General features: G+C 44.9%; 1 protein-coding gene and 1 long non-coding RNA gene across 3 annotated transcripts; one reads left to right on the top strand and one right to left on the bottom strand.

Moving 5' to 3' along the window:
• Positions 1-300: 300 nt before the first annotated feature.
• Positions 301-4,591, top strand: LOC100024719 (class I histocompatibility antigen, Gogo-OKO alpha chain). Of its 2 annotated transcripts, XM_056817985.1 has the most exons (8): positions 301-451; positions 1,827-2,105; positions 2,299-2,577; positions 2,800-3,075; positions 3,192-3,299; positions 3,646-3,678; positions 3,863-3,907; positions 4,069-4,591. In XM_056817985.1, exons 1-8 carry the CDS (start codon positions 388-390, stop codon positions 4,071-4,073), a joined length of 1,089 nt encoding a protein of 362 aa, XP_056673963.1. In that variant the 5' UTR covers positions 301-387; the 3' UTR covers positions 4,074-4,591. The 2 variants fall into 2 exon arrangements, with proteins under 2 accessions (XP_056673963.1, XP_056673964.1); XM_056817986.1 differs by lacking the exon at positions 3,863-3,907.
• Positions 4,592-7,486: 2,895 nt separating this feature from the next.
• LOC130457331 (uncharacterized) lies at positions 7,487-12,236 on the bottom strand. The gene is made up of 2 exons (XR_008916504.1): positions 9,808-12,236; positions 7,487-9,071 (listed from the first exon to the last, which is right to left on the bottom strand). It is a non-coding gene; the product is annotated as an uncharacterized LOC130457331 (long non-coding RNA).
• Between the last annotated feature and the right edge of the window lie 12,793 nt (positions 12,237-25,029).

The raw sequence follows: 25,029 nt of genomic DNA, 5'->3' as shown, positions 1-25,029 counted from the left end.
GCAGAGAAGGGATGAAGATGGGGAAAGGGTTGAGGCTGGGACCTTATTTCTCGGGAACTCTCTGAATCAAACAGGGAGCAGGGGAGCTGTGTGTTCCCGGAGGGCGTATGGGAGGCAGAAGGTGCCATCCAGAATCAGAGGTTGTTTGATGAGTAACAGACTGATGAAAGTCTCTGCTGCTGGGGATTTCCTCTGGGTCGGTTTCGGTTTTGCTCTCCTAACCTGCGTGTGTTCATTCTGCCCATCCACCGATGACGTTTTTGGTGTTCCGTTTGCTATTGGGCTGCAGAGTCCGAGTGCAGCCAATCAGAAGTTAAGGATTCGCCCATATATATAAGCCAGGGTACTTTATTTCAGGGATCTTTCGGCTTCCTCTGCCCCGGCACCATGAAGCCTTCTCTGCTGTCGCTCTTTGTGCTGGGGGTTGTGGCCCTGACCGAGACCCGGGCAGGTGAGGAGGGAAGAGTATTAGAGGGCAGCCTGGATGCGGGGCCAAACATTCGGGGTTAGATATGCGGGTATCCGGGGGCCCCGCTACGGACAGCGACCCCAACACAGCCCCGAGGGGGCTTCCCGGAAAGGAGCTGCTTAATCTCAGTGCAGTCTGGGCGGAGGTGAAGGGAAGAAAGAAGGAATAAGCGGGTGAATGTCCTGGGGGGGGGGGGGGCGGGAGTTTGGCAGGTGCTCTGGCAGGAGGGTGGGGGTCCTGCAGGGTCTCTGAGTTGGGGGAGGGGAGCGGGCTGGTGGCGGGGTGTGAGGCCAGGACAGTGAGAGCAGAGCTGGCCGGAGGGAGAAACGATGTGACAGAGACGTCTGGGAGCCCCGACACCCAGGGGTGAGGACAGAAGAGGCGGGAGCAGCTTCGTTAAGGAGCTTCACAGGGCAGTGGGGGGTTGGGGGTGGGAGGAGATGGGGGCCAGGTGAGGACTTAAGGAAGGGACTCAGGTGCAGAGAAGGAGAGACTGGGGCGGGGCAGTCTACCCTTTGGGACACTAGGACCTGCGGGATTGTTTTCAGTGCAGGTGGTTTCTTGATCTCAGAGCACTATAGCAGGGATGGCAAGCCTATGCAGGAGTGCCAAAGGGCGTGCAGAGGTCTCTGTGGCCCAGCCAGCTGCCCTCTAAGCTCCACCCCCAGAGTTTGTTACTAGAAAGGCTGAGAGTCTGGAGCCCAGCTGCTCCCTCCCCTCTCCAGGGTGCCTGAGGACATTTCTCACATCACAGCCTCTCCCCCAGCAGCCCAAAGGGAGCTTCCTCCCTCCCCTGTGTGGGCTTCTCCCTCTCTAAAAGGTGCCCTTGGGGGCAGCTGGGTAACTCAGTGAATTGAGGGCCAGGCCTAGAGAGGGGAGGTCCTGGGTTCAAATTTGGCCTCAGACTCTTCCCAGTTGTGTGACCCTGGGCAAGTCACTTGACCCACATTGCCTAGTCTTTATCACTCTACCTTGGAGCCAATACACAGTACTGACTCCAGGACGGAAGGTGAGTGTTTAAAAAAAAAAGGTGCCCTCACAGAGCCATAACCATGAGATTACTGTGGCCCAGGGAGGGGCCTGCAGTGTGGGGTGCAGAGGCTGGGGGGCAGCCAAGGTGGGGAGGAGGAGCCTGGAGTCACCCCCGGTGTGAGGGGTTCAGGGTTCGCCCATGGTGTGAGGGGGTTCAGGGTTCGCCCATGGTGTGAGGGGGTTCAGGAGTCACCCCCGGTGTGAGGGGTTCAGGGTTCGCCCGTGGTGTGAGGGGGTTCAGGGGTCAGCCAGGCCCGGCTGTAGACACCCCATTGGGGAGGATGAGCTGCCCTGAGCCCGGCCTGTGATCCACCCTCTATCTCAGGCTCTCACTCCATGAGGTATTTCTTCACTTCCATGTCCCGGCCTGAGCTCGGGGACTCGCAGTTCATCTCGGTGGGCTACGTGGACGATCAGCAGTTTGTGCGCTTCGACAGCAGCAGCGAGAGTCAGAGGATGGAGCCCCGGGCGGCCTGGATGGACAAGGTGGACCAGGAGGACCCGGACTACTGGGAGCAGAACACACAGATCAATAGGAGGAATGCACAGAATGACAGAGTGAACCTGGAGACCCTGCTCGGATACTACAACCAGAGCCGGGGCGGTGCGTGCTGGTCTGGGTCACCCCCAGCAGAACAGGGTGGGGGGAGGCGGGTCACTCCCACAGTCAGCTGCGGCTCCCACTGGGGCATGGGGGGGGCTGCACCCCGTCCTGCCACGCCCTCTCAGGAGGGTTGGGGGGGGCAGCCCCGGGTGGGGCCCTTCCTGAGGTGCTGACCAGGCCGGGGGCGGGGCAGGGCTTCACACCATCCAGAGAATGTATGGCTGCGAGATTCACCCTGATGGCAGCTTCAGGAAGGGGTTTTACCAACTCGCCTACGATGGACGCGACTACATCGCCCTGGACACGGAGACCCTCACGTGGACAGCAGCAGACCCTGGAGCTGAGAACACCAAGCGCAAGTGGGAGGCAGAGAGGAGCATCGCAGAGAGAGATAAAGCCTATCTGGAGGAGACCTGCGTGCAGTGGGTGAAGAAGTACCTGCAGATGGGGAAGGATGTTCTGCTGAGGACAGGTACCGCCCTGCCCCGCCCCAGTGTGCTCGGCATTCAAGGCCCAACCTCAGCCTCCACTGGCCTCTCTGCACCCCCCTACAGCCCCAGCCCGGGTGTCCAGACCCCCAAAGCCCCCCTTAGACCTGGGGCCGGAGGTGGGGTCCCTCCTGTCCCCCATCAGACCCTCCCCCAGGGCAGGGACAGAAGGGGAGCCCAGAGACACCTCTGACCTTCTCCCCCAGACCCCCCTTCTGCCAGAGTGAGCCGGCACAGCGGCCCAGACGGGGAGGTGAGCCTGCGGTGCCGGGCCCAGGGCTTCTACCCTGCCGAGATCTCCCTGACGTGGCTGCGGGATGGCGAGGAGCAGCTCCAGGACACGGAGTTCATTGAGACCAGGCCGGGGGGAGATGGCACCTTCCAGAAGTGGGCCGCTGTGGCCATGGCCCCGGGCCAGGAGGACAGATACAGCTGCCGGGTCCAGCACGAGGCCCTGGCCCAGCCCCTCAGCCTGAGATGGGGTCAGTGAGGAGGGCCGGCCAAGGGGGAGGAAGAGGGAGCTCTGGGGGGCCTCTGGGGAGGGCCCAGAGAATGCCAGGCACACCCAGCTCAGGCCTTTCTCTCTTTCCCTCCTCAGAGCCCGAGGCCCCCTCCCTGTGGGTCATTGTGGGGGTCACTGCTGGGGTCCTGGTCCTGGTCACTGCAGTGGTGGCTGGAGCTGTGATCCTGAGGAGAAGGAATTCAGGTAGAGAAGCCTGGAGGGGGCCCATCAGGCAGGAGGAGGCTGGCCCAGGGGGGAAACAGCTTCATCCTCAGAGCAGAGATGAATGGGGGGAATTCAGCCAAGGAAAGGGATGTGCCTGTGGCTGAGGGAGGCACTGGAAGCTCCTGGATAAAGGCCTGGAGGTTGGAAGTTGCCCTTTTGTGGTTCCTTTTGTTCACTTCCTCTTGGATCTGGATTCTGTACTGGAGTGGTCATCGAATCACACTTGTAACCTGTTGTGTCTAAGAGACAAATCAAGTGAAGTTCTGGGCCCTTCAGAGGGTTTCCTCTCCTGGGTGCCCAACTGCCATTGTTTTATCTTTTCTAGGTGGAAAAGGAGGAGCGTATGTTCCAGCTGCAGGTAAGTGAAGGGTTAACATGGAGGCTAGAAAGAGGAGGCTCAGCCTCTATGGCCTTTGAGACAGGAGAAGTGAAAGGCAGAGGAAAGGCTCACCCCAGCAGCCTTTTGGGGTCCCCTTCCCTTCCCACACCCCCTTTCCCTCAATGATGCCCCTCACTGGGTCGTTTCCCTCCTTTGTCTCCAGACAAGGACAGCGCCCAGGGCTCAGACGTGTCTCTCACCGCCACAGGTGAGGCTCTGGGGGTCCTGGAGCTAGAGGGGGGCTGGGGAGAAGGGGACAAAGCAGAGGACCAGCAGGGGAGAGATTCAGGGAGAAGGTGGGTTGGGGGGGAGGCTCCAGGCCACACGTGACTTGGAGGATCTCCTTTAATCTGTCTCTGTATTCTGCAGCTTGAGAGAATCTCCTTGTGCAGAGCTGAGGAAAAATCCTGGAGATGTTGAAGGCTGCGTTTCCTGTCTTGTTCCTGTTGACCTCTGGCCTCTCTCCCCATCACTGGCCCCTGGGATCATTACTGTAATCTAGTGATCCATCCCCAGGAAGAATCATTGCTGCCCTCACCCTGTTATCTAAGATCCCCCCCTGCCTTCTCTCTGCTTATCTCAGCTTGCAGGGAATCAGCCAGCACTGAGGGCCAGATGGGGCTAGAAACGAGCTTCCTTCACGTTGGATGCTGCACTGAACTCTGTGATTTTTTCCCTTCTGTAAAAAATGAATCATAAATTATTTTCTTGAATCTTCTTCTTTTCCCCCATAATCTCCATTGAATTTCGTGAGCACAAACCAGGTCCTTTGTGCGGCTCCTGTAAGTCATTACCTCCGTGCTTCACGAGGAAAGCTCTCCTGATCCCCTAGTCTGTACCCAAATCTCTCTACCAGCAGAGCTGTGTGGAAATAAACGTCTCCATGATTCACCATCAGTGTCTTGTGGTCCTCCCGATCCCAGAAAAGGCCTCCGTCCTGCCTACACTGGCTCCTGAACCATCAATAACCCCCCTGGCCAGCCTGGCAGAGCTTTACACTTGTGGGGACAGTCTGGGGGTGGGATGATGGTGTGGAGGCCTTCTGGGCATGTCAGGGGAAAAGAAATGAAAGCTGAACCTGCTCAGGTTTCTCTCTCTTTGCCCAGTCTGTGATTGCAAGGGGGAGCTGGGACAAAGAGGGGGAGGAGCCTGAGGGGGAGGCACAGTGCATGGCACAGGGGGAGTTTGGCCCGGATTTCTCCTGCTCAGGGGCACTTTCTGACATGAGCTAACCTGAGCTACTGAGGCTTCCAGACAAAGGCCAAGCTCCATCCTCCTCCTGCAGCTGGAACTCTACACTGACAGCCTGAGAGCTTGTTACCCCATAGACCTGCCCTCAGCCCTGACTTCCCAGGTAGATTTAATGAGCTGTTTTGTTGTCCTTTTCCTCCATCATTTGTGTGTGTACATATGTGTGTGCATGCGTGTGTATATACATGTGTGCCTGTGGGCACGTGTGCCCTTGCCTTGCCTTTCCTCAGGTGCAGGAGCCTCCCTGAGACCTCAGGACAGACTCCTGGGCCCATCTCAGCTGCTGATGGCCCCTGCACTGGGTACCTTAGACCGTCCCAGGGTTGGGGTTCTTCTTCCCCTCTGCAGAAGGGAAAGGCCTGAATCTGGAGCTCCTGAAGGGGAGCATCTGGTTTCTGAATAGGAAGAAGCCCCAGCCGGCCCCTCCTCTGTCTCTGAGGTCCTGCCCTAGATGTGTTAGAGCCAGTTTGTCCCCTCCCACCATCACTAACTGCCTCCCCATCTCTCCTTCCCCTTGTGAGTGACCCTCCCTGCTGGGACAGACGTTCCCTCTTTTCTTCTCTCCAGGATACCTTCCTAAACAAGAGAAATACATTTTAATTACATCTATTTCTCTCCCCATTTTCCTGTCAGAGTCAGTCTTTCAGTCACTCCATCCGCTAAGCTTTGGGTAATTTTCCTCTCATCTGAGGTCACCCAAGTGTTGGTCACGTTTTGGAATCCTTGTGTGGGAATCCCCTCCCCTCCCTTCATGCTTCCCTTTGAGACTATCTGCGACACCCTGTGTGTGTCCTATATTTTGTCCATACAGAGTTTGGGGGTGCTGTGTCCCCCCTCAGTCGGGGAGCTTCTGAGAGAAAGGGTTGGTTTTTTGCCTTTATTTTATCCCTGTTGTTTAGGGCTCTTCTAGTACAGACTCTTCAGAATGGGGTGACTCGGAGTCTACAATATGGAATTGGCCATCCTAACTACGGAGCTGTGAGCAGATGGATTTCCTCATGCTTTTATCTATAGAAGATAGTCATGGGGATGAGTTGATAATCCCTGAACTCCTTTCCATGGCTCATGCTCAATAATTGGGTGGATTTCTTTCATTTTTCATAAATAAGACATTTTGAAGTTACTCCTCCAGCCAGAGTTTCCATCTTGTTTCTCCTCAGAATTGCTCCCAGTCTAGAGTTATTCCTGCTCCTCCTTTCTCAGTCCATTTCCCAGGACCTAGTGAAGCGCCTCTTTCCAAGCCTGAGGACACATCTTCTAGACTGTTCAAGGAGGGTCTTGAGTCAATAGAGGAGGGGATTGTTCTTATTAGTGCTTAGAGAGAAGCCTCGTCCTAGCTCCATCCCTGAGTCCTGAGACCCACAGAACTGGAAGGGACCTCGGAGAGAATTCAGTCCAGGATTCTTAACCACTTTTCTGTGTTGGGCTCTGTTGACAGTCTGGTAAAACTAATGGAGCCCTTCTTGGAATAATGGTTTCAGGGAGAGGAAGTCTTCCTAGAGGGATTGGTAGTGTGTGAAGTAATACCTGGAGGACCTCCAACCCAGTCCAATTCCAGAAGACTCTTCACAGTGGGTGAACATAGAGGTCACAGAGTCCGGTGTCTGTGTCTCCCAGTGGGGCAGCACCACTACAGAGGCCAGGAGATATGCCATATGGAAGCCAGGGGCCAATGGAAGCATCTTGAAGGATCTGGGGAAGAGCTTAGAGGGAGGCTTAAAAGCTAGTGTGTGGAGCTCAGGGACCCCTTGGCTCTCTTCTCTGTCTCTGTCTTTCTCTTACTATGTGTCAGGCTCTCTGCTGAGTACTTAATAATCATTACCTCATTTCATCTCCACAACAACCCTGGGAGGCAGGTGCTGTTACTTTTCCCATTTTACACCTAAAGAAACTGAAGTAAACAGATGAAGTGACTTGTTCAGGGTCACACAATTATGAAAAGTCTAAGATCTGATTTTAATTCAAATCCCGCCTCAGATAGTTATTAACTGGGTGACCTTGGGCAAACCCCTTAACTTGTATTGCCTCAGTTTCCTCAAACATAAAATATAGATCATAATAGAACCTACTTCTAAGGGTCATTGTGAGGATCAAATGAAACAATATGTGTAAAGCACTTGGCACCTAGTGGTCAATAAATGCTTATCCCCCTCCCCCTTGCCCTTTCCTGAAGTCCCAATCTTCTGCCTCTCCCATTTCTCCTGCTAAACCACACCCCAAACCCTGTATCTATAATAGTCCAAATTTCACTTCTGGTCCCAGACAACAGTTCTAACACTTCTAGAAACGTTTGATTTTTTGCTCCAGTCCTACAACCAACATTCACCAACAGATTCTTCTGAAGAGTACCTTATGGGTAATCACAGTCACAATCTCCCCTGTTTCTATAAGCTCCCCACCATCGTCCTCATCTCTGTAAGTATAAGTGGCATTGCAGTGGGCAACATGTTGAAGAGGGAGCAACCCCACCCTCTTGCCCTATTCTATTCCATTCCAAAGGCCCAAGGATCTTCTAAAAGACTTTACACCATTAAAATAGTCTCAAAACTTTATTGGGTGGTGGTGTGGGGAATAAAAGCACAGAAGAAAAAATACTATGTTCCACCAAAGATTAACCAAAAGAAAAAAAAATTCAGAGGATGAAAAAGTCAGAAATTCTAGATTTTCTCTTCTTTACATGTTCTGTGTCTCAAAACTTGATGACCTGGATCAGAGGAATTAAATATGTGTCAGGAATCATATTATAATGCAATTGTGGAATAGCTAGGTTACTGGGTGGATAGAGAGCCAGAACTAGAAGCAGGAGGTCTTGAGTTCAGTTCAGATCTCAGACATTTCCTAGCTATGTAGCCCTGGACAAGTCACTTAATCCCATTTGCCTAGCCCTTATTGCTCTTCTGCCTTGGAACCAATAGTTAGTATTGATTCCAAGATAAAAGATAAGGTGCAATTGGGAAATTCTTAACAATATCAAGACACAATAAAACATAAATGTTAATATGTGGTTTTCTAAGGCAATATGTAGCCCTGGGATCCTTATATACCAAGCCAGGCACCTAGAAAATGCTTGTTAATGACTTGAGTGTTTGATTATGGTACTAGAGTGGGAGCAGATTGTTAATTTGAAGAACAGGGAATGTTCTTGGCTCCTAGAAGGTAACTTGATCATGGTGGAAAGGTAGCTTGGAGCCAGTTGTCACATACTAAGCCTAGAGGAAAAGAGCAGGGAAATAAGGGCAGTTTAAAACTAAAGATCTTTAGACAAGAAGATGTACCAGATCTTCATTTTATAACTTATTTATTAAATGATGAAAGTATAGAGAGATGCTCAAGTCCTACCTGACTGGCTAGCTGGGAGAGGGAGAGCCTGTGGCCATCTACCCAGAGTTTCCAGCCATTTGTTATCTGAGCAAGCCCAGAGGCAGGTGGAGGAAAAAAGCCCATTTCCTGTCTTCTCTGTAAACTTAAGCACTTTGTGATATCCCTTTCTAGAGCCTCTCTCAGACCTCAATTAGACATGAGTCTTCTGGACTTTTGAGGGCTTCTCTTTCCCTTTGCCATGTGGCAATACCTAATTGATTTCATTACCAAAGAGATTCCTTGTTTACAGATAAACTGAGTGAATAAATTGCCCCAAGTATCAAGAATGTGGCTTATTTCTTCATTAGAGAAGTCCTTCAGCCTTCATAGCCTCCTTCCACCCAAAGTGTTCATAAATGAGGAAGATTTCCTCTTCCCCTGTTTGGGAACAGGGGTCAATCTTCCTCCTAAGAGTCCAAGTCCTATACTTACCCATCTCTATATCTTTGTCAATACCTTTCCCTGTGCCCCAAATGTCCCCTCTCTCACTAAATCTGTAGAAATCTCTTTATCCGTTTACAATTTTCACCTCTTACAAGAAGTCTTCCCCAAATGTCTCAGATGGAAACGATTCTCTACAAGCCTCCAGTAGTATTTTGTTGAAGCTTCTGTATGCTTGTGTCTCCAGCTGCTTGTATGTTAGAGTGATTGGCTCTCAAGACTGGAAGCTCCCCAAGGGCAGAAACCAAAGTTTCTTGCTTGATTACTTCTGACACTGCACAGGCTGTTCCTGGAGTGGCTTCTCTTTTGTATGAAAATCACTAGGAAAGAATTACTAGGGATTAGGAGTAGCTCCATCCTCTGGGCCACTGGGAAAGCCTAGAGGTACTCCTCTCCCAGTCCTTGAATGATGGCAGGGAATGCAGGCCAGTTAGTTGCTGGCAGCCTTCCTGCTTCTTCCTGCTCATTTTCCTCAGTCACTCAATCCAAGAGCAAAGTCTCCCAACCCCCAAACACAAGCCCTGCAGGAAGAGCCAAGTAGAGGGAACACTACTAGCCTAGGGATCTTCCCCTCTTTGCTTCCAGAGCTGCCTCTTCCCTTAGAGTGTCCTGGGAAGCACTCAGGGTGAGAATTCATGATTTCCAGAGAGATCCCATACTCCCTGCTACTCCTGCTCCCAACCCACAGCATTGAGAAGCTAACTTACCCAGGGCACAATTACTGCAGACCCATTTCACCCTTCCTGTGTAAGATTCTCCCCAGAGACAGCTTTCCTTCACTCTCACTCCTACCTCCACTCCCAATTGTGACACTATTCCTGAAGAGAGGAAAGGGGAAATAGCTTGGGAGGCTCTTCTAGAAACGAATGCCAATGGTGGGTCCCCCACCCCCACCTCACCCACAGACTCACTCTCCTTCCACCCAGCCTGAGTTCCATGAATCAGCCGCCAGGAAGAATGGTTTCACTTGCTACCCTCTTTGCTCCTGCCAGAAATACCTATTGTGGCTACTGTGCACATCCCTCCTGGCTCCGGGAAGGTGCCCAGCGCGCTCACCCTCTTGTATCCTCCAGACACCGAGCCCTGCTCCTTTGAGGCCCCCGGCTCTCCTTTGAACCAGGGACCTGGAGCCCAGACTGCCCTGCATTGCGTATAAGAGCGCCCCTGTCCTGACTGGTCCTCGTACTCCGAGCTTGATCTGCTTAGCTGCAGGGTGACTTGAAGAATCTGTGGGCTGACGGTAGGGGCCAGAGAAGCCGGCAGATCTGATGAAACTCCTGGACTGGGGCTCAGATTGGACCTGGGTTCTTCCTGCTCTTTCAGGTTTCCGGGCGTCTCCTCTTGACCCCAGGGCTTGGCTTTCTCCTCTTGGCGATCCAAGTACCCACCTCCACTTTCGCTTTCTTTTCCCAGAAAAGACTCCCATTCTCGCTAGTAGAGCGCGCTGCTTCAGTTCGAGCCAGCCTTGCCCTGGGCGCTGCCCTCACCCTGTCTAAGATGTCCCTCAGAGAAACAGTCCAGGCTCGCTGTTACTATTCAGGTAAGGTCCTTCACAGAAATAGGAAGAACGAGCAAAACCCATACAAGGAAGAACCTGGACAAGCTTCTTCTCCCGCCCCTGGCGGTGGATCCTCAGAACCCTTGAATGGCGCTGCTGTCCTGAGTCACTCCAAACATGTTGGCACCGCTGCTCTTGCTGCCTGCTTGCCTGACTGAAAGAGGGAACAAAGGAGCGAATGAATAGCTCGATCTGATCCGGGAATAACAAGCTGCGGAGCGCTGAGAATCCAACTAAGCAGAAAAGCTTTCAGGATTTTCATCCCAAGAGTAAGGAGCCTGAGCTGGGTGAAAGCTGCAGTCTGCCTGGGAAATGCCAGCTTCGATAGAGGAACTTCGCATAGCGTCCCAGATGTGCAGGATGGTGTCTGTTTGTGACTGCAGGGAGGAAAAGCTAAGCATCTGCTCATGTCTCAGCATCCTCTTATCCCCAAGGCTCCTTAGCCAGCCCAGCCTTACCCAAAGGCACACAGATCCCAGTGCCTTCCCTGTCTCTCTTCTCATCCCCACATTGCAGAATTCATTTTTGTTTTGTTTTGTTTTCCAGTTTCTCTGTATCTGGAGTACAACTGGTATTCAAATACCTTCTGAAGATAGTACGAATCTTGTTGATTGTCTCTGGCCTCCATTCCCAAGATCTGTTGAGGAAAATAAAGTCTTTTTCATTTAAAGAATAAGTTCCTTCCCTTGTCTCTGAAACAGAGGGTATTCACTAATGAAGAAAGCTCAAACTGATGGCCATAAAGACTTTATTTTCTCTTCTCTTACCTTATTTCCTCTTTCTCTTTTAACTCATCCTCCTCCAATATCTCCCCTTCTTTAATTCCTCCTCTTTCAACTCTTCCTCCTCTTCTTCAGTTTTCCTCATGCTTCTTCACTCCCTCTTCCTTTTTCTTAAAAGTCTTTGTTAAACATATATATGTTTAATATGTATTGAGAGTTTTTTTTTTTTAAAAACCATACCTTGGGGATTAAGAGGAGAGGGGAGGGAGAAAAAAAATCCTACCTTCCATCTTATTATCAATTCTAAGACAGAAGAACAGTCTAAGGAGTAGGAAAATGGTGTAAGTTAAGTGACTTACTCAGGGTCACACAGCTAGTAAGTATCTGAGGCCAGATTTGAATCCAGGTTATTCTGACTCCAGACTCTATCCACTGGACTTTCTAGCTGCTACTATATGTTGAGTTTTGCAGTGGAGAAACTCTAGCTGGGCTATTTTTCTCTGATTCATAAACATACCTGGACTCTAACAACCTTACGTGGGATGAAAATATCAGTGGGAATTCACTAAAAATCATTTAATTTTCTAGAGGACATCCAGATTGGAGTGTCCAAGAGGGCATTCATGTTTGTGGGTCTTAAGGTAAGAGACTAAGACTAGATAAACAGATCTGAGAATTATCAGCATAGAGATGATCATTGAACCTAAGAGAGCTAATGAGATTACTAAGAGAGAGAAAGTGCTTAGAGAAAAGAGAAATGGATCCAGGGCAGCACCTTTGGAGACCCCAGCAGTTAGCAGATATGACATGCATGAAGAAATTGCAAAAGTGATCCAGAAGAAGTAGACAGGAGAACCAAGAGAACATAGTGCCATGAAAACTTGGAGAGGAGATCATATCCAAGAAGAAAATCTGGGGCACACTGTGAAATGATTCACCCAAGTGAAGAAAAATGAGGATTAATAAGAGGACCTGTTCTTTGACAATGAAATACATCATTGATGTCTTTGGAGAAAAGTCCAGATAGAATGTTGGAAAGCTGATTAGAAAAGGTTTATTTATTTTTTTAAACAATTAACAATTTACTTTTATTAAAAAAGAGATAGTAAAAAATATAATAAAATGAATATGGTAAAGGAGGGAAATGTAGGAACAAGGTAGAGAAAGACATTTTCCTAATGTCTATACTGTAGTCGAGGCAGAGCCGTAATGGTTAAAGCCCACCTCTTCTCCCCACTTTGGCTGCGTAGTCAAGGTTGTGGATTGAACTGTGTATGACCTGCCCAGCTGCATGCTCAAGGTTGGAATAGTCATAGAGGGAGGTTTGATAAGGTTCGTGGGAATCTGTGAGAAACTTGTTTCTCTGCCCTCATTTGGAATCCTCTCGGTTCCTCCTTGTGCCTGGCAGGTAACGTCATGAATTCCTATGAATCTGCCCAATTATTGGTTCCTGCTGTTGCTGGGCGGTAACATCTTCCTGTGGTCTTACCCTATATATGCTTTGTTTGAACTCAATAAAGTGTCACTATGCTTTTTTCATATAGCGTCCATTCATTACTCTTCACTTTTCGTTACCCCAAGTAAGGTCACACAGGGCTGGCCGACCCTGGCGATGAGCCTTACACTATACTAGTTATTTTATAACTGCCTATAACTATTATCTAAAACTGCCTATATCTACCTATAATAATAACCACCCCACAAAGATCCAACTCAATCTACCACCAATCAAAACCAACCCAAAGAGTATTTAATCCAACCTCAATTAGGTCTGTCAATGAAGACCAACCACCTCCCCAAAAGTTCAAGAAAGAAAAAAAGCCTAACAGCCCAAACCAAAAGCCCCAAAGCCCCAAAGCCCTCTAAATAGGCTATAAAGCCTTCTCAGGAAGCTGAGGTTCACCTTTATATTGCAGCAACTAAATGCCAACCACCAACCCAACACACAGCCAGCAGCCAACTTCCTTGCAACTGCCAGCACCCAACTGTCAGCAACTGACTAGTTCCCCTCCCCCTTTGACCAACTGACGCTGGCCCCTTTTATATCCCCTTCTTACCTCACTTCTTGGGGTGTATGGAGTGTTCAGGAAGGGGTAGTACCTCAGGTATGGAGGGCTTGTCGTGCCCTCCTAGGGCAGCTCTCCAGCCTCTGACCCTCACCTGACACCCAGCTCTCACTTGTGGCTCCCAGGAGCTGCTAGCATGAGGCAGTGGCCACACCCTGGGCAACAGCTTCGACAGGCCGGCTAAACCTTGTGAGGGTAGCCAGCGGGTCGTCGACCCCTGGTGAACCAGGGCTTTGCTCACCCAGCATGTGAAGACTGCTTCGGCGGAACAGAAAGAAGAAACCAACAAGAAGTTTCAAAGGCTGAGCATGCGATGCAGCAAGGCACCATGGAGTGCTTAGGGAGTACTGGAGCACAAAAGACAACATGGCCATCCAATGCAGCTGAGGAAGTCTCCAGATGTAACGACTTTTCGTGCCACTGGACCCAGGCTTCCAACGCCGAGAGAGTGGGACTGTCTCTGGGAATCGATTTTTCCACTTAAATCTCCTTCACGCACAAGTGTCTTTGTGCACACTCATCTATTCCAACACCGTCCACCCTCCTCAAGCCACATGAGGGTGCACCATAGATGAAAACACACAAAGAAAATCTTCATTCTCCGTTCTGGAGAGACTACTCCTGTCTCTCCAGTTTCTACTTCCTTTCACTGTGGGCTGGTTAATCCCTACATATCTCTATGGTAAGAGGGCCTCCAAGTCTCCCATCAAATTAGAGAAAAGGAATAAAGAATTCCTTTTTACAATACTAAGTATCGATTCTAAGACAGAAGAGCAGGAAGGGCTAGGCTGTGGGATTTAAGTGACTTGCCAGGATCATACAGCTAGGAACTGAGGGCAGATTTGAACTCAGGACCCACAATCACAGGCCTGGCTCTTTATCTACCAAGCTACCTAAGTTCCTACATCTGTTATAATCTTAAGACCCTTTACCACCCTCTGAATGCTTTCCATTTTGTCAATGTCCTTTCCTTCCTCCCTCCCTCCCTCCCTCTCTCCCTCCCTTCCTTCCTTCCTTCCTTCCTTCCTTCCTTCCTTCCTTCCTTCCTTCCTTCCTTCCTTCCTTCCTTCCTTCCTTCCTTCCTTCCTTCCTTCCTTCCTTCCTTCCTTCCTTCCTTCCTTCCTTCCTTCCTTCCTTCCTTCCTTCCTTCTTCTTTCCTTTCTCTCTTTCTTTCTCTCTCTCTTTCTCTCTTTCTCTCTTTCTTTCTCTCTCTCTCTCTCTCTCTTTCTTTCTTTCTTTCTTTCTTTCTTTCTTTCTTTCTTTCTTTCTTTCTTTCTTTCTTTCTTTCTTTCTTTCTTTCTTTCTTTCTTTCTTTCTTTCTTTCTTTCTTTCTTTCTTTCCTTCTTTCTTTCTTTCTTTCTTTCTTTCTTTCTTTCTTTCTTTCTTTCTTTCTTTCTTTCTTTCTTTCTTTCTTTCTTTCTTTCTTTCTTTCTTTCTTTCTTTCTTTCTTTCTTCTTTCTTTCTTTCTTTCTTTCTTTCTTTCTTTCTTTCTTTCTTTCTTTCTTTCTTTCTTTCCTTCTTTCTTCTTTCTTTCCTTCTTTCCTTCCCTTTCTTTCTTTCTTTCTTTCTTTCTTTCTTTCTTTCTTTCTTTCTTTCTTTCTTTCTTTCTTTCTTTCTTTCTTTCTTTCTTTCTTTCTTTCTTTCTTTCTTTCTTTCTTTCTTTCTTTCTTTCTTTCCTACTCTTGGTATGGTCTGACTAGAGCAAACTAAAGCTGGACTCTCACCTCCTGTTTAGCAGTCTATGATAATATTAGCTTTATTGGCTGCTATATATCATAGTTGACTCATTGTGGATTTTCAGTGAGGCATGCTCCTGTAATTCCCTGCTAGTGAGGAGGCCAAGGCTGATGGGCCATTTGAGCTCTGGAGTTCCAAGCTGTATCGAGCCAGACTGATAAGATAGCTTCGCTAAGTTTGGCACCAATATGGGGAACCTTTGGGAGCAAGGAACCACTGGGCTATCTTAGGGGGCAACTTGATGCAGTCAACAGAGCGCTGTGTCTGGAGTTGGGAAGACCTGGATTAAAATCCAACCGCATTCACTTACTACTTGTGGGACACTGGGCAAGTCACTTAATCTCTCTCCATCTCAGTTTCTTCAACTGTAAAATATTAATAATAATAGCATCTACTTTGCAAGGTTTGTGAGAATCAAAGGACTTAATATTTGAATAGCACTTAGCACAATGCCTAGCACATAGTAGAGATTATATAAATACTTTTTTCATTCCCCTGTCCAAGGAGAGGCAAACCAACCTAGGTCAGAAATAGAACAGGTCAGGGCACCTAGGCAGCTCAGGAGGTAGAGAGCCAGGCCTGGAAATGGGATGTCCTGGGTAATGCTTCTTTGATCTTTTATTTCTTTTTGAAATTTTTATTTAATTAAATGATTTAGAATATTTTTCCATGGTTATAAGACTTATGTTCTTTCCCTCCCCTCAATCTACTCCCTTCCTGTATCTGATGCACAATTCTACTGGGCTGAACATGTGTTATTGATCAGGACCTATTTCCATATTATTAATATTTGCACTAGGATGATCTTATAGAGTCTACTTTTGCAGGCATAGCCCCATCCACCCACATGATCAAGCAATTGTTTTTCTTCTGTGTTTCTTTTCCCACAGTTCTTCCTCTGGATGTGGATAGCATTCTTTCTCACACGTCCCTCTGAATAGTTCTGGATCATTACATTGTTACTAGAAGAGAAGTCCATTACATTTGATTTTACCACAGTGTATCAGTCTCTGTGTACAATGTCCTCCTGGTTCTGCTCCTTTCACTCTGCATCAATTCCTGGAGGTCTTTCCAGTTCCCATGGAATTCCTCCAGTTTATTATTCCTTTGAGCACAACAGTATTCCATCACCAACATCTACCATAATTTGTTCAGCCATTCCCCAATCGAAGGGCATCCCCTCATTTTCCAGTTTTTTGCCACCATAAAGGGTGCAGCTATGAATATTCTTGTACAGGTCTTTTTCCTTATTATCTCTTTGGGGTACAAATCCAGCAGTGCTATGGCTGGGTCAAAGGGCAGAAAGTCTTTTAGTGCCTTCCAGAATGGTTGGACCAATTCACAACTCCACCAGCAATGCATTAATGTCCCTATTTTGCCACATCCCCTCTATTACTTTCCTTTGCTGTCATGTTAGCCAATCTGCTAGGTGTAAGATGATACCTCAGAGTTCTTTTTATTTGCATCTCTCTGATTATAAGAGATTTAGAACATTTTTATGTGCTTAATAATAGTTTTGATTTCTTTATCTGAAAATTGCCTATTCATGTCCCTTGCCCATTTAACAATTGGGGAATGGTTTGACTTTTTGTACAAATGATTTAGCTCCTTATAAATTTGAGTGATTAGACCTTTGTCAGAGGTTTTTGTCATAAACATTGTTTCCCAATTTGTTGCTTCCCTTCTAATTTTGATTGCATTGGTTTTGTTTGTACAAAAACTTTTAAATTTAATTTATTCAAAATTATTTACAATTTACAAAATTACATTTTGTAATTTTTCTCTAACTCTTGCTTGGTCTTAAAATCTTTTCTTTCATTTCTTTTCCTATACTATTCTGTGTTCAACTAATTTACTTATTGTTTCCTACTTTATGTTCAAGTCATTCAACCACTCTGAGTTTATCTTGGTGTAGAGTGTGAAATGTTGATCTAAACCTTATTCCAATTTCCCCAGTAGTTTTTGTCAAATAGTGTCAATTTTTTTTTTACAGAGCACCAGGAATTTATTATACCTGCCTTCCCAAAAACCAAGCAACATCTAAGGCCTAGCTAACAGTCCCCCTTGCCTTCTCCACCCATGGCCCTGTCTGGGCATCGAGACCCAGAACAGAGGTAGGCCCTGGGTATCAACCCTCCAACCTAAGTCCCCTATCCCATGGCTGAGATCAGAGGGGAGGGAAGGGAAGGCCCAAATATACAAATATCAACAAGAGAGACTGTTGCTGGCCAGAGGGGCCCCCAAGGACCACCAACCTCTGAATCCAGGGTCCCCAACTGGCAAACAGCACCTCAGGAGGGCTATTGGGGTGCCAGAACCTAGAGCAAGGGGGGGAGGCCAAAGGTCCTGGAGCTTCACCTGCCATGCAAGTGATAACAAGTAAGTCTGCAAAAAAAGGCATCACAGGAAGACACAGACAATTTAAAAAACAAACACATACCCTCAAAAAGTGGAGTCCCTGGCACCCTTTGTGCCCAGGGTTAAAATATAGGGTTTTAAAAAATTCATTCTCTAGGGGATGAAGGACAGAGCTGTCCCACTAGGGATGGAGGGGGTGGGGAAGGGGCGAATGTCAGGGCCAAACACACATACACACATATACACACAGAGATACACATAACACATTATAGAAAAAGTATTGTTGTAGTATAGCCATTAATGAGAGTGGAAAGATTAAAAATTGGGGGAAACTGAGGACAAGGTAGAAATTAGTTTCCCTCTGCAAGGAGTATTATATTTTTAGAGGTTTATTTAAGATAAGGAATTTAGGAAAATACAAGTAAGAAAGGCATATGTCTAGGCCCAAAGAGACGATTCACGATCACTCACATCTTTCCAGCTAGGTGGAGAGCCACATCTGCCCCAAGCAGAAGTAGGAAAGAGGCAGAGCCTTTTTACAACCAGGTTAAATACCCCATCTCAGTCCAGGTGAAGTTACAAGGCATTCTGGGGAAATGGAGCAAGGACTTCTGGGGATTGAAGTTCTGGATTCAAGTCTCCATTTTTACAAAAGGCACCCCCAGCCATGCTGGCCACAACAACTCACAGGACGGCCATCTTCCCTCAGTTCTGGACTGGACCAAGGGCCACTCAGGCCAGTCTGGAAATGGCTCAATTAGTTGCAGGGGGAGGAGGGAGGATTTTTGTCTCAAAAGCTGGAATATTTGGGTTTATCATAGACTGCCTTACTGAGGTCACTTACCCTAAGTCTATTCCACTCATCTTCCCTTCTGTCTCTTAGCCAGTACCATATGGTTTTGATGATCACTGCCTTATAGTATAGTTTAGGATCTGGTACTGCTAGACCACCTTCCTTCTCTTTTTTTTCATCATTTCCCTTGATATTCTTTTTTTTTTAATTCTGGAATGTCCTTATTAATAAACCTATGAGAGGGGGCAGCTGGGTATCTCAGTGGATTGAGAGCTAGGCCTAGAGATGGGAGGTCCTGGGTTCAAATCTGGCCTCAGACAATTCCCAGTTGTGTAACCCTGGGCAAGTCACTTGACCCCCATTGCCTAGCCTTTACCACTCTTCTGCCTTGGAGCCAATACACAGTATTGATTCCAAGACGGAAGGTAAGGGTTTAAAAAAAAATAAAAATAAACTTATGACAGATATTTGAAGCTGAGAATATGCCAAAATGTGGTATTCGCTTACATAAGTGTGAAGAAACTCCAAGGAAGTAAGAGAACAGTTTGGGGAAATAAAACTGCAGGTTGTAACAAAAAGGTATAATTACATTCTTCCCAGTTTTCTTGTGTTGTGTGCTATAAGTGACAGCATCCTTGCCTGCAGGGGCCACTATGTGATGAATACAGAGGTTTAAAAGAAAAACCCAACAACAAAACAAAACACAAAACAGAAAAACCCACCATGACTAGACTTAAAAAATTCAAATGTTATCTATACATAAGAAACCAAAACAGTTTTAAATATTATCAACTGTTAAAAACAACAAAGGTGAGTTTAAGAATAACGTATATATTTATACCACATAAACAAATGAAAAAGTATTACATGAAGAAAAATAACATAACAGAATTTATGTAGGTACCTAACATACTGGCATGCTCTTACAACTAAAAACAAAAAATGTAACATTTGTAATATATATGTATGTATATATATATATATATATATATATATATTTGACAAGTGTTCATTTAATTCTCTAATACAAAACATTTAAAATGTGGAGAATACTTTTTCAAGATACATTAAAGTTTTGTTTAGATAGGCACACCCGCTATTCTTATAAAAACATGCTTACAAAGTGAAATTCAACTGAGTACTCATTTCCAAGATGTGCAAAAGCTATTTAACTGTTTAATCGTATTGAAGTTGTCTCCCCTTTTTTAATTGCTTAAGCTCCAACACTGATTGGTATGATTTCCCTTGATATTCTTGATCTTTTGTTCTTCCAAATAAACTTTGTTATTGGTTTTTCTAATTCAGTAAAAAAAGTTTTTTGGTAATTTGATGGGTATGGCACTAAGTAAATTAGTTTGGGTAAGATTGTAATTTTTATTATGTTAGCTCATCCTATCCATGAGCAATTAATGTTTTTCCAATTATTTAGATCTAGTTTTGTGTGGAGTATTTTGTAGTTGTGTTCATATAGTTCCTGTTTTTCTCTTGGCAGATGATTCTTAAGTATTTTATATTGTCTATTGTGCTTTTGAAGGGAATTTATCTTTCTAACTCTTGCTGCTGAGATGAGTTGGAAGTATGTAGAAATGTTAATGGTTTATGTGAGTTTATTTTGTATCTTGCAACTTTGCTAAAGTTGTCGATTATTTCCACTAGCTTTTTAGTCGAATCTCTAGGATTCTTTAAGTAGACCATCATATCATTTGCAAAGAGTGATAGCTTGGTCTCCTCATTACCTATTTTATTTATTTATTTTTTAAACATTATTTTATTTGGTCATTTTCAAAATTTATTTATTAGAAACAAGGATCACCTTTTTTTCCCCCTCCCCCCCTCTCCCCTCTCCTCCCATTGGTGATGTGTGATTCCTCTGGGTGTCACATGCGTCCTCAACCTGAGGCCATTTTCCTGCTACTGGTTTCCCTAGTAGGGTGTTCATTCAGAGTCTCTCCTCAATCATGTTCCCTCTACCCCTATAGTCAAGCTGTTGTCCTTCCTCAGTGTTTTTACTCTCACTGTTTGTCCTCTGCTTGTGGGTAGTGTTTTTTTTTTCTCTTTGGTCCCTGCAGGTTGGTCAGGGACATTGCATTGAGACTAATGGAGAAGTCCATTACATTTGATTGTACCACAGTGTATCAGTCTCTATGTACAATGTTCTCCTGGTTCTGCTCTTCTCACTCTGCATCAATTCCTGGAAGTTGTTCCAGTCTCCATGGAATTCCTCCACTTTATTATTCCTTTGAGCACAATAGTATTCCATCACCAACATATGCCATAATTTGTTCAGCCATTCTCCAATTGAAGGACATCCCCTCATTTTCCAATTTTTTGCCACCACAAAGAGCGTAGCTATGAATATTCTTGTACAAATCTTTTTTACTTATTGTCTGTTTGGGGTACAAACCCAGCAGTGCTATGGCTGGATCAAAGGGCAGACAGTCTTTTATCGCCCTTTGGGCATAGTTCCAAATTGCCCTCCAGAATGGTTGGATCAATTCACAGCTCCACCAGCAATGAATTAATGTCCCGACTTTGCCACATCCCCTCCAGCATTCATTACTTTCCTTCACTTTCATGTTAGCCAATCTGCTAGGTGTGAGGTGATACCTCAGAGTTGTTTTCATGTGCATCTCTCTGATTATAAGAGATTGAGAACACTTTTTCATGTGCTTATTAATAATTTTGATTTCTTTAACTGAAAATTGCTTATTCATGTCCCTTGCCCATTTATCAATTGGAGAATAGCTGGATTTTTTTGTACAATTGGTTTAGCTCTTTATAAATTTGAGTAATTAGACCTTTGTCAGAGGCTTTTGTAATGAAGATTGTTTCCCAATTTGTTACTTCCCTTCTAATTTTGGTTATATTGGTTTTGTTTGTATAAAACCTTTTTAATTTGATGTACTTAAAATTATTTATTTTACATTTTGTGACTCTTTCTATGTCCTGCTTGGTTTTAAAGTCTTTCCCTTCCCAAAGGTCTGACACGTATACTTTTCTGTGTTCACCTAATTTACTTATAGTTTCCTTCTTTATGGTCAGGTAATTCACCTATTCTGAGTTTATCTTGGAGTAGTGTGTCAGGTGTTGATCCAGACCTAAACTCTCCCACACTGTCTTCCCATTTTCCCAGCAGTTTTTGTCAAATAGTGGATTTTTGTCCCAAAAAGCTGGAGTCTTTAGGTTTGTCATAGACTGTCTTTCTGAGGTCTATTCCCCCAAGTCTATTCCACTCATCCTCCTTTCTGTCTCTTAGCCAGTAACAAATTGTTTTGATGAGCACTGCTTTATAGTATATTTTTATTGCCTCCCGGCCCGCGAGAGGCTGCAAGGAGAGAAGATAGAGATAGGGAAGAAGTTTTAGATCCCGCGAAGGGCATGAACGAGCCGACTTTAGAGATGTAAATAATTGAGTCAGTAAACAATTATCATTTTTAAGAGCCACAGCTGCTCGGACCACTGGGTGTTACTATCCAGGCTGACCCACCCAATGATCTCAATTTAACACTACACTGGTCAGAGGATAATGCTAGCTCAGATGGAAAGGAGATCAGAAACTAAAGGAGGTAGATAATGCTAGGAAGCATTAGGAGAAAGAGAGAGGAAGTAAGGCAGGCCTGGCCTAAAGACCAGGCCTTAGTGAGAAAGATAGAGAGGAGAGAGACAGGGGAGAAGATGCTCCTTTGCAAACCTGTGGATGTCCTCCAAGTGGGCGGGCTAGCTGCGGCTCGTTGATTTATTATCTTTGGTATACAAATGAGCTCAATACATATTGAACAGTTACATGATACCTCAATGCATATGGATGAGTTACCTGGGCTATACCCATTGGATAATGCAACTTATGACAAGGTGAAGGTGGGGTTATTATCCCCGGGAGAGTGAGACAAAGGAAAGCAAGGTTTTGCGCCTAAACTTCAGCCACGCTGGCAATAAAATTTATTGCCATGCGCAGGATGGCCATGTGCTCACTCACAATCCTTGTCTCCCCATAATGCCTATGGGCTGGACTGCTACAAGTTTGATATCTGGGACTGCAAGGCCACCTTCCTTTGTATTTTTTTTTCATTATTTCCCTGGATATCCTTGATCCTTTGTCCTTCTAAATGAACTTTGTTATGTTTTTTTTCTAATTCAGTAAAGAAATTTTTTGGAAGTTCAATGGGTATGGCACTAAATAGATAGATCAGTTTGGGTAGGATTTTCATTTTTTATTTTATTGGCTCGTCCTACCCATGAGCAGTTAATGTTTTTCCAATTGCTCAAGTCTAGTTTTAATTGTGTGGAGAGTGTCTTGTAGTTGTGTTCATATAGTTCCTGTGTTTGTCTCAGGAGATAGATTCCTAAGTATTTTATTTTGTCTAAGGTGATTTTGAATGGGATATCTCTTTCTAATTCTTGCTGCTGAGATGTGTTGGAAATATATAGGAATGCTGATGACTTGTGTGGGTTTATTTTGTATCCTGCAACTTTGGTAAAGTTGTTGATTATTTCGATTAGCTTTTTTGTTGATTCTCTAGGATTCTTTAAGTAGACCATCATGTCATCTGCAAAGAGCGATAATTTGGTCTCCTCCTTGCCTATTTTAATGCCTTCAATTTCTTTTTCTTCTCTAATTGCTACTGCTAGTGTTTCTAGTACAATGTTAAATAATAGAGGTGATAATGGGCATCCTTGTTTCACTACTGATCTTATGGGGAATGCATCTAGTTTATCTCCATTGAAGATGATGTTTGCTGATGGTTTTAGATATATACTGTTTATTAGTTTTAGGAAAGACCCTTCTATTCCTATACTTTCTAGTGTTTTCAATAGGAATGGGTGTTGTATTTTATCAAAGGCTTTTTCTGAATCTATTGAAATAATCATGTGATTTTTGTTGGTTTGCTTGTTGATATGGTCAATTATGTGGATGGTTTTCCTAATATTGAACCAGCCGCACATTCCTGGTATGAATCCTACTTGATCATAGTGAATGACCCTCCTGATCACTTGCTGAGGTCTTTTTGCTAGTATCCTGTTTAAGATTTTTGCATCTATGTTCATTAGGGAGATTGGTGTATAGTTTTCTTTCTCCATTTTTGATCTACCTGGCTTTGGAATCAGTACCATATTTGTGTCATAAAAGGAGTTTGGTAGCACTCCCTCTTTGCTTATTGCAGTAATTTACCAGCAACTACCGCATGAAGGGGAACAACTAAAGGAATTATGATCTTTGAGGAGGAGAACTGAAGCCAGAGAGAGAGAGTTTAGAGAAACTGAGTCAGACACATAGAGATCAGATACTGTACAGGAAGGATGCCTCTTCCTTTTACCTTCCTTTGTAGGGCATACAATGAAGGAAGATAAAATTTAACCATGAATGCATGAGTCAGGAATCAGGAGTGAGGAGGGAAGGAAGTAGAAGAATAAAAAAAGAAGATCTTTAGAGGCACAATGGATCTCCATAGCAGGAGTTATCCATGTGGCCAGCAGGCAGGTTAGAGAGATCAAAAGGAAAGGGAAAAGAGGAAAAATGGCATCCTTCCTAAGTATTTATTGAGATGATGATGTAAGAAGTAGGTAATACATATGCAACAGTACATAGTGGATTTACATTGGCTTGACATACCCATGACGTACAAGCTAGAGGCGTGGTAAGTTCAGCCCGCTCATTTCAAACTCCCAGAACAAAGATTGCATGGCCTGCTCATCAATTATGCATTGAAATGCTGTCTGACCAGACCAGAGCTAAACCTTTTGTGGCTCAGGCCCAGAGATTCTTCCTGGAATCCTACATATCCCCCCCCTTTTTAAATATAAAATACGAGGGTAAGAAATTATAAAATTAATCAAAGAATCAAACATTAGTGAGCATAACCAATCAAAAATGAATTCTGAATAAAATTTGCAAAACCTTTAACTATTATGAAGGACCAATACTAAAAATAACCTTAACTTTGCAATGATTATGAAGAATGATCTTCATATCAACTTATCAAAATTAAGGGTAAAAAGTTTCATCAAACACCAATAATAAAATTTTGATAATAAAATGATCTTTACTCTTTATAGATCCTGAATGAATGTGATGTGCATTTCATAGTTTATAGGACATGCGTATTAATATATGGTTTTACCCATGTATAGCTGAGACTATAAAAAGTGGTCAGACCTTTAATAGTTGAGGAGAAGGACTATATCCTGAAATGAGAGGAAAATCCTTTCTTTCCCGTGTCCTGATCATGCATGATTTTAGGGATATATAAGGCAGTATGCCTGCCACATAGATACATGGTTGAAACTTTGGTACTAGGCCGACCTGTGAATGAGGGTGTCAAAACACTGCGTCCTTGCACCTTCAACCTAAGAACTCCATTTCATATGGAATATATATTTTTCTGTGGCTTTAGGCTGTCTGGCCAAGTGAGAAGTATCCATTGCCATCCCTTCTTATGTAATCAGACATAATCTCTTAGAATAGTCCTCTGAAATTTAACAAATGCTGTCATGTTTCTATAGTCTCCAGCTTTTGGGTGTGTATAAAAATAAAAGTCCAAATTCATGTTTCTTTCATAGTTCAGGATCAGAGTATTAATAGTACTTGCAAGGTACCTTCAGTATTCAAAAGCAAATCTATGGGAAAAAATAATCTGAGAAAATGATCCTGGGAAAATGACCCTAAAATTAATACAAAATTTTAAATTCATGGCTCACTTTTCATGTGACATAGTTGTAGCTGAGCCAATATGTAATATCAGAATGTGTACTCAAAAATGATTTCTAATTCCTAATCTAAATTGACCAAAATATGCCTTGTAGAGGTGCATAATTTTTCACCATTAAAAGATTTGCAAAAACATTAATACAACAATTATTATGAATTTTTAACAAATACCAATATTCCCATACAGATTACATTCTGATTTGTTGTTTAAATAACCAGAATGATGATAATGAAGTGTCATCCCAACTTCTGGCTGCCTATTTCTTATATCAGCCTTATTTAAATCTCTGCTTCTATAAATAAACCAAACAATATGATAACCAAGCATATGACATTGC

This window comes from Monodelphis domestica, chromosome 2, assembly GCF_027887165.1.
Source record: "Monodelphis domestica isolate mMonDom1 chromosome 2, mMonDom1.pri, whole genome shotgun sequence".
NCBI classification, from domain to species: domain Eukaryota; kingdom Metazoa; phylum Chordata; class Mammalia; order Didelphimorphia; family Didelphidae; genus Monodelphis; species Monodelphis domestica.
Note: the sequence above shows the minus strand (reverse complement) of the source record. Positions and strands in the feature narration are given on the sequence as shown.

What these genes read in the sequence shown, in the direction of transcription:
- LOC100024719 (XM_056817985.1), top strand. Translation starts at nt 388, where the DNA reads ATGAAGCCTTCTCTGCTGTCGCTCTTTGTGCTGGGGGTTGTGGCCCTG. An exon ending in GCCCCTCAGCCTGAGATGGG is followed by an intron (nt 3,076 to 3,191) that starts GTCAGTGAGGAG and finishes TTCCCTCCTCAG; the next exon opens with AGCCCGAGGCCCCCTCCCTG. An exon ending in AGCGTATGTTCCAGCTGCAG is followed by an intron (nt 3,679 to 3,862) that starts GTAAGTGAAGGG and finishes CTTTGTCTCCAG; the next exon opens with ACAAGGACAGCGCCCAGGGC.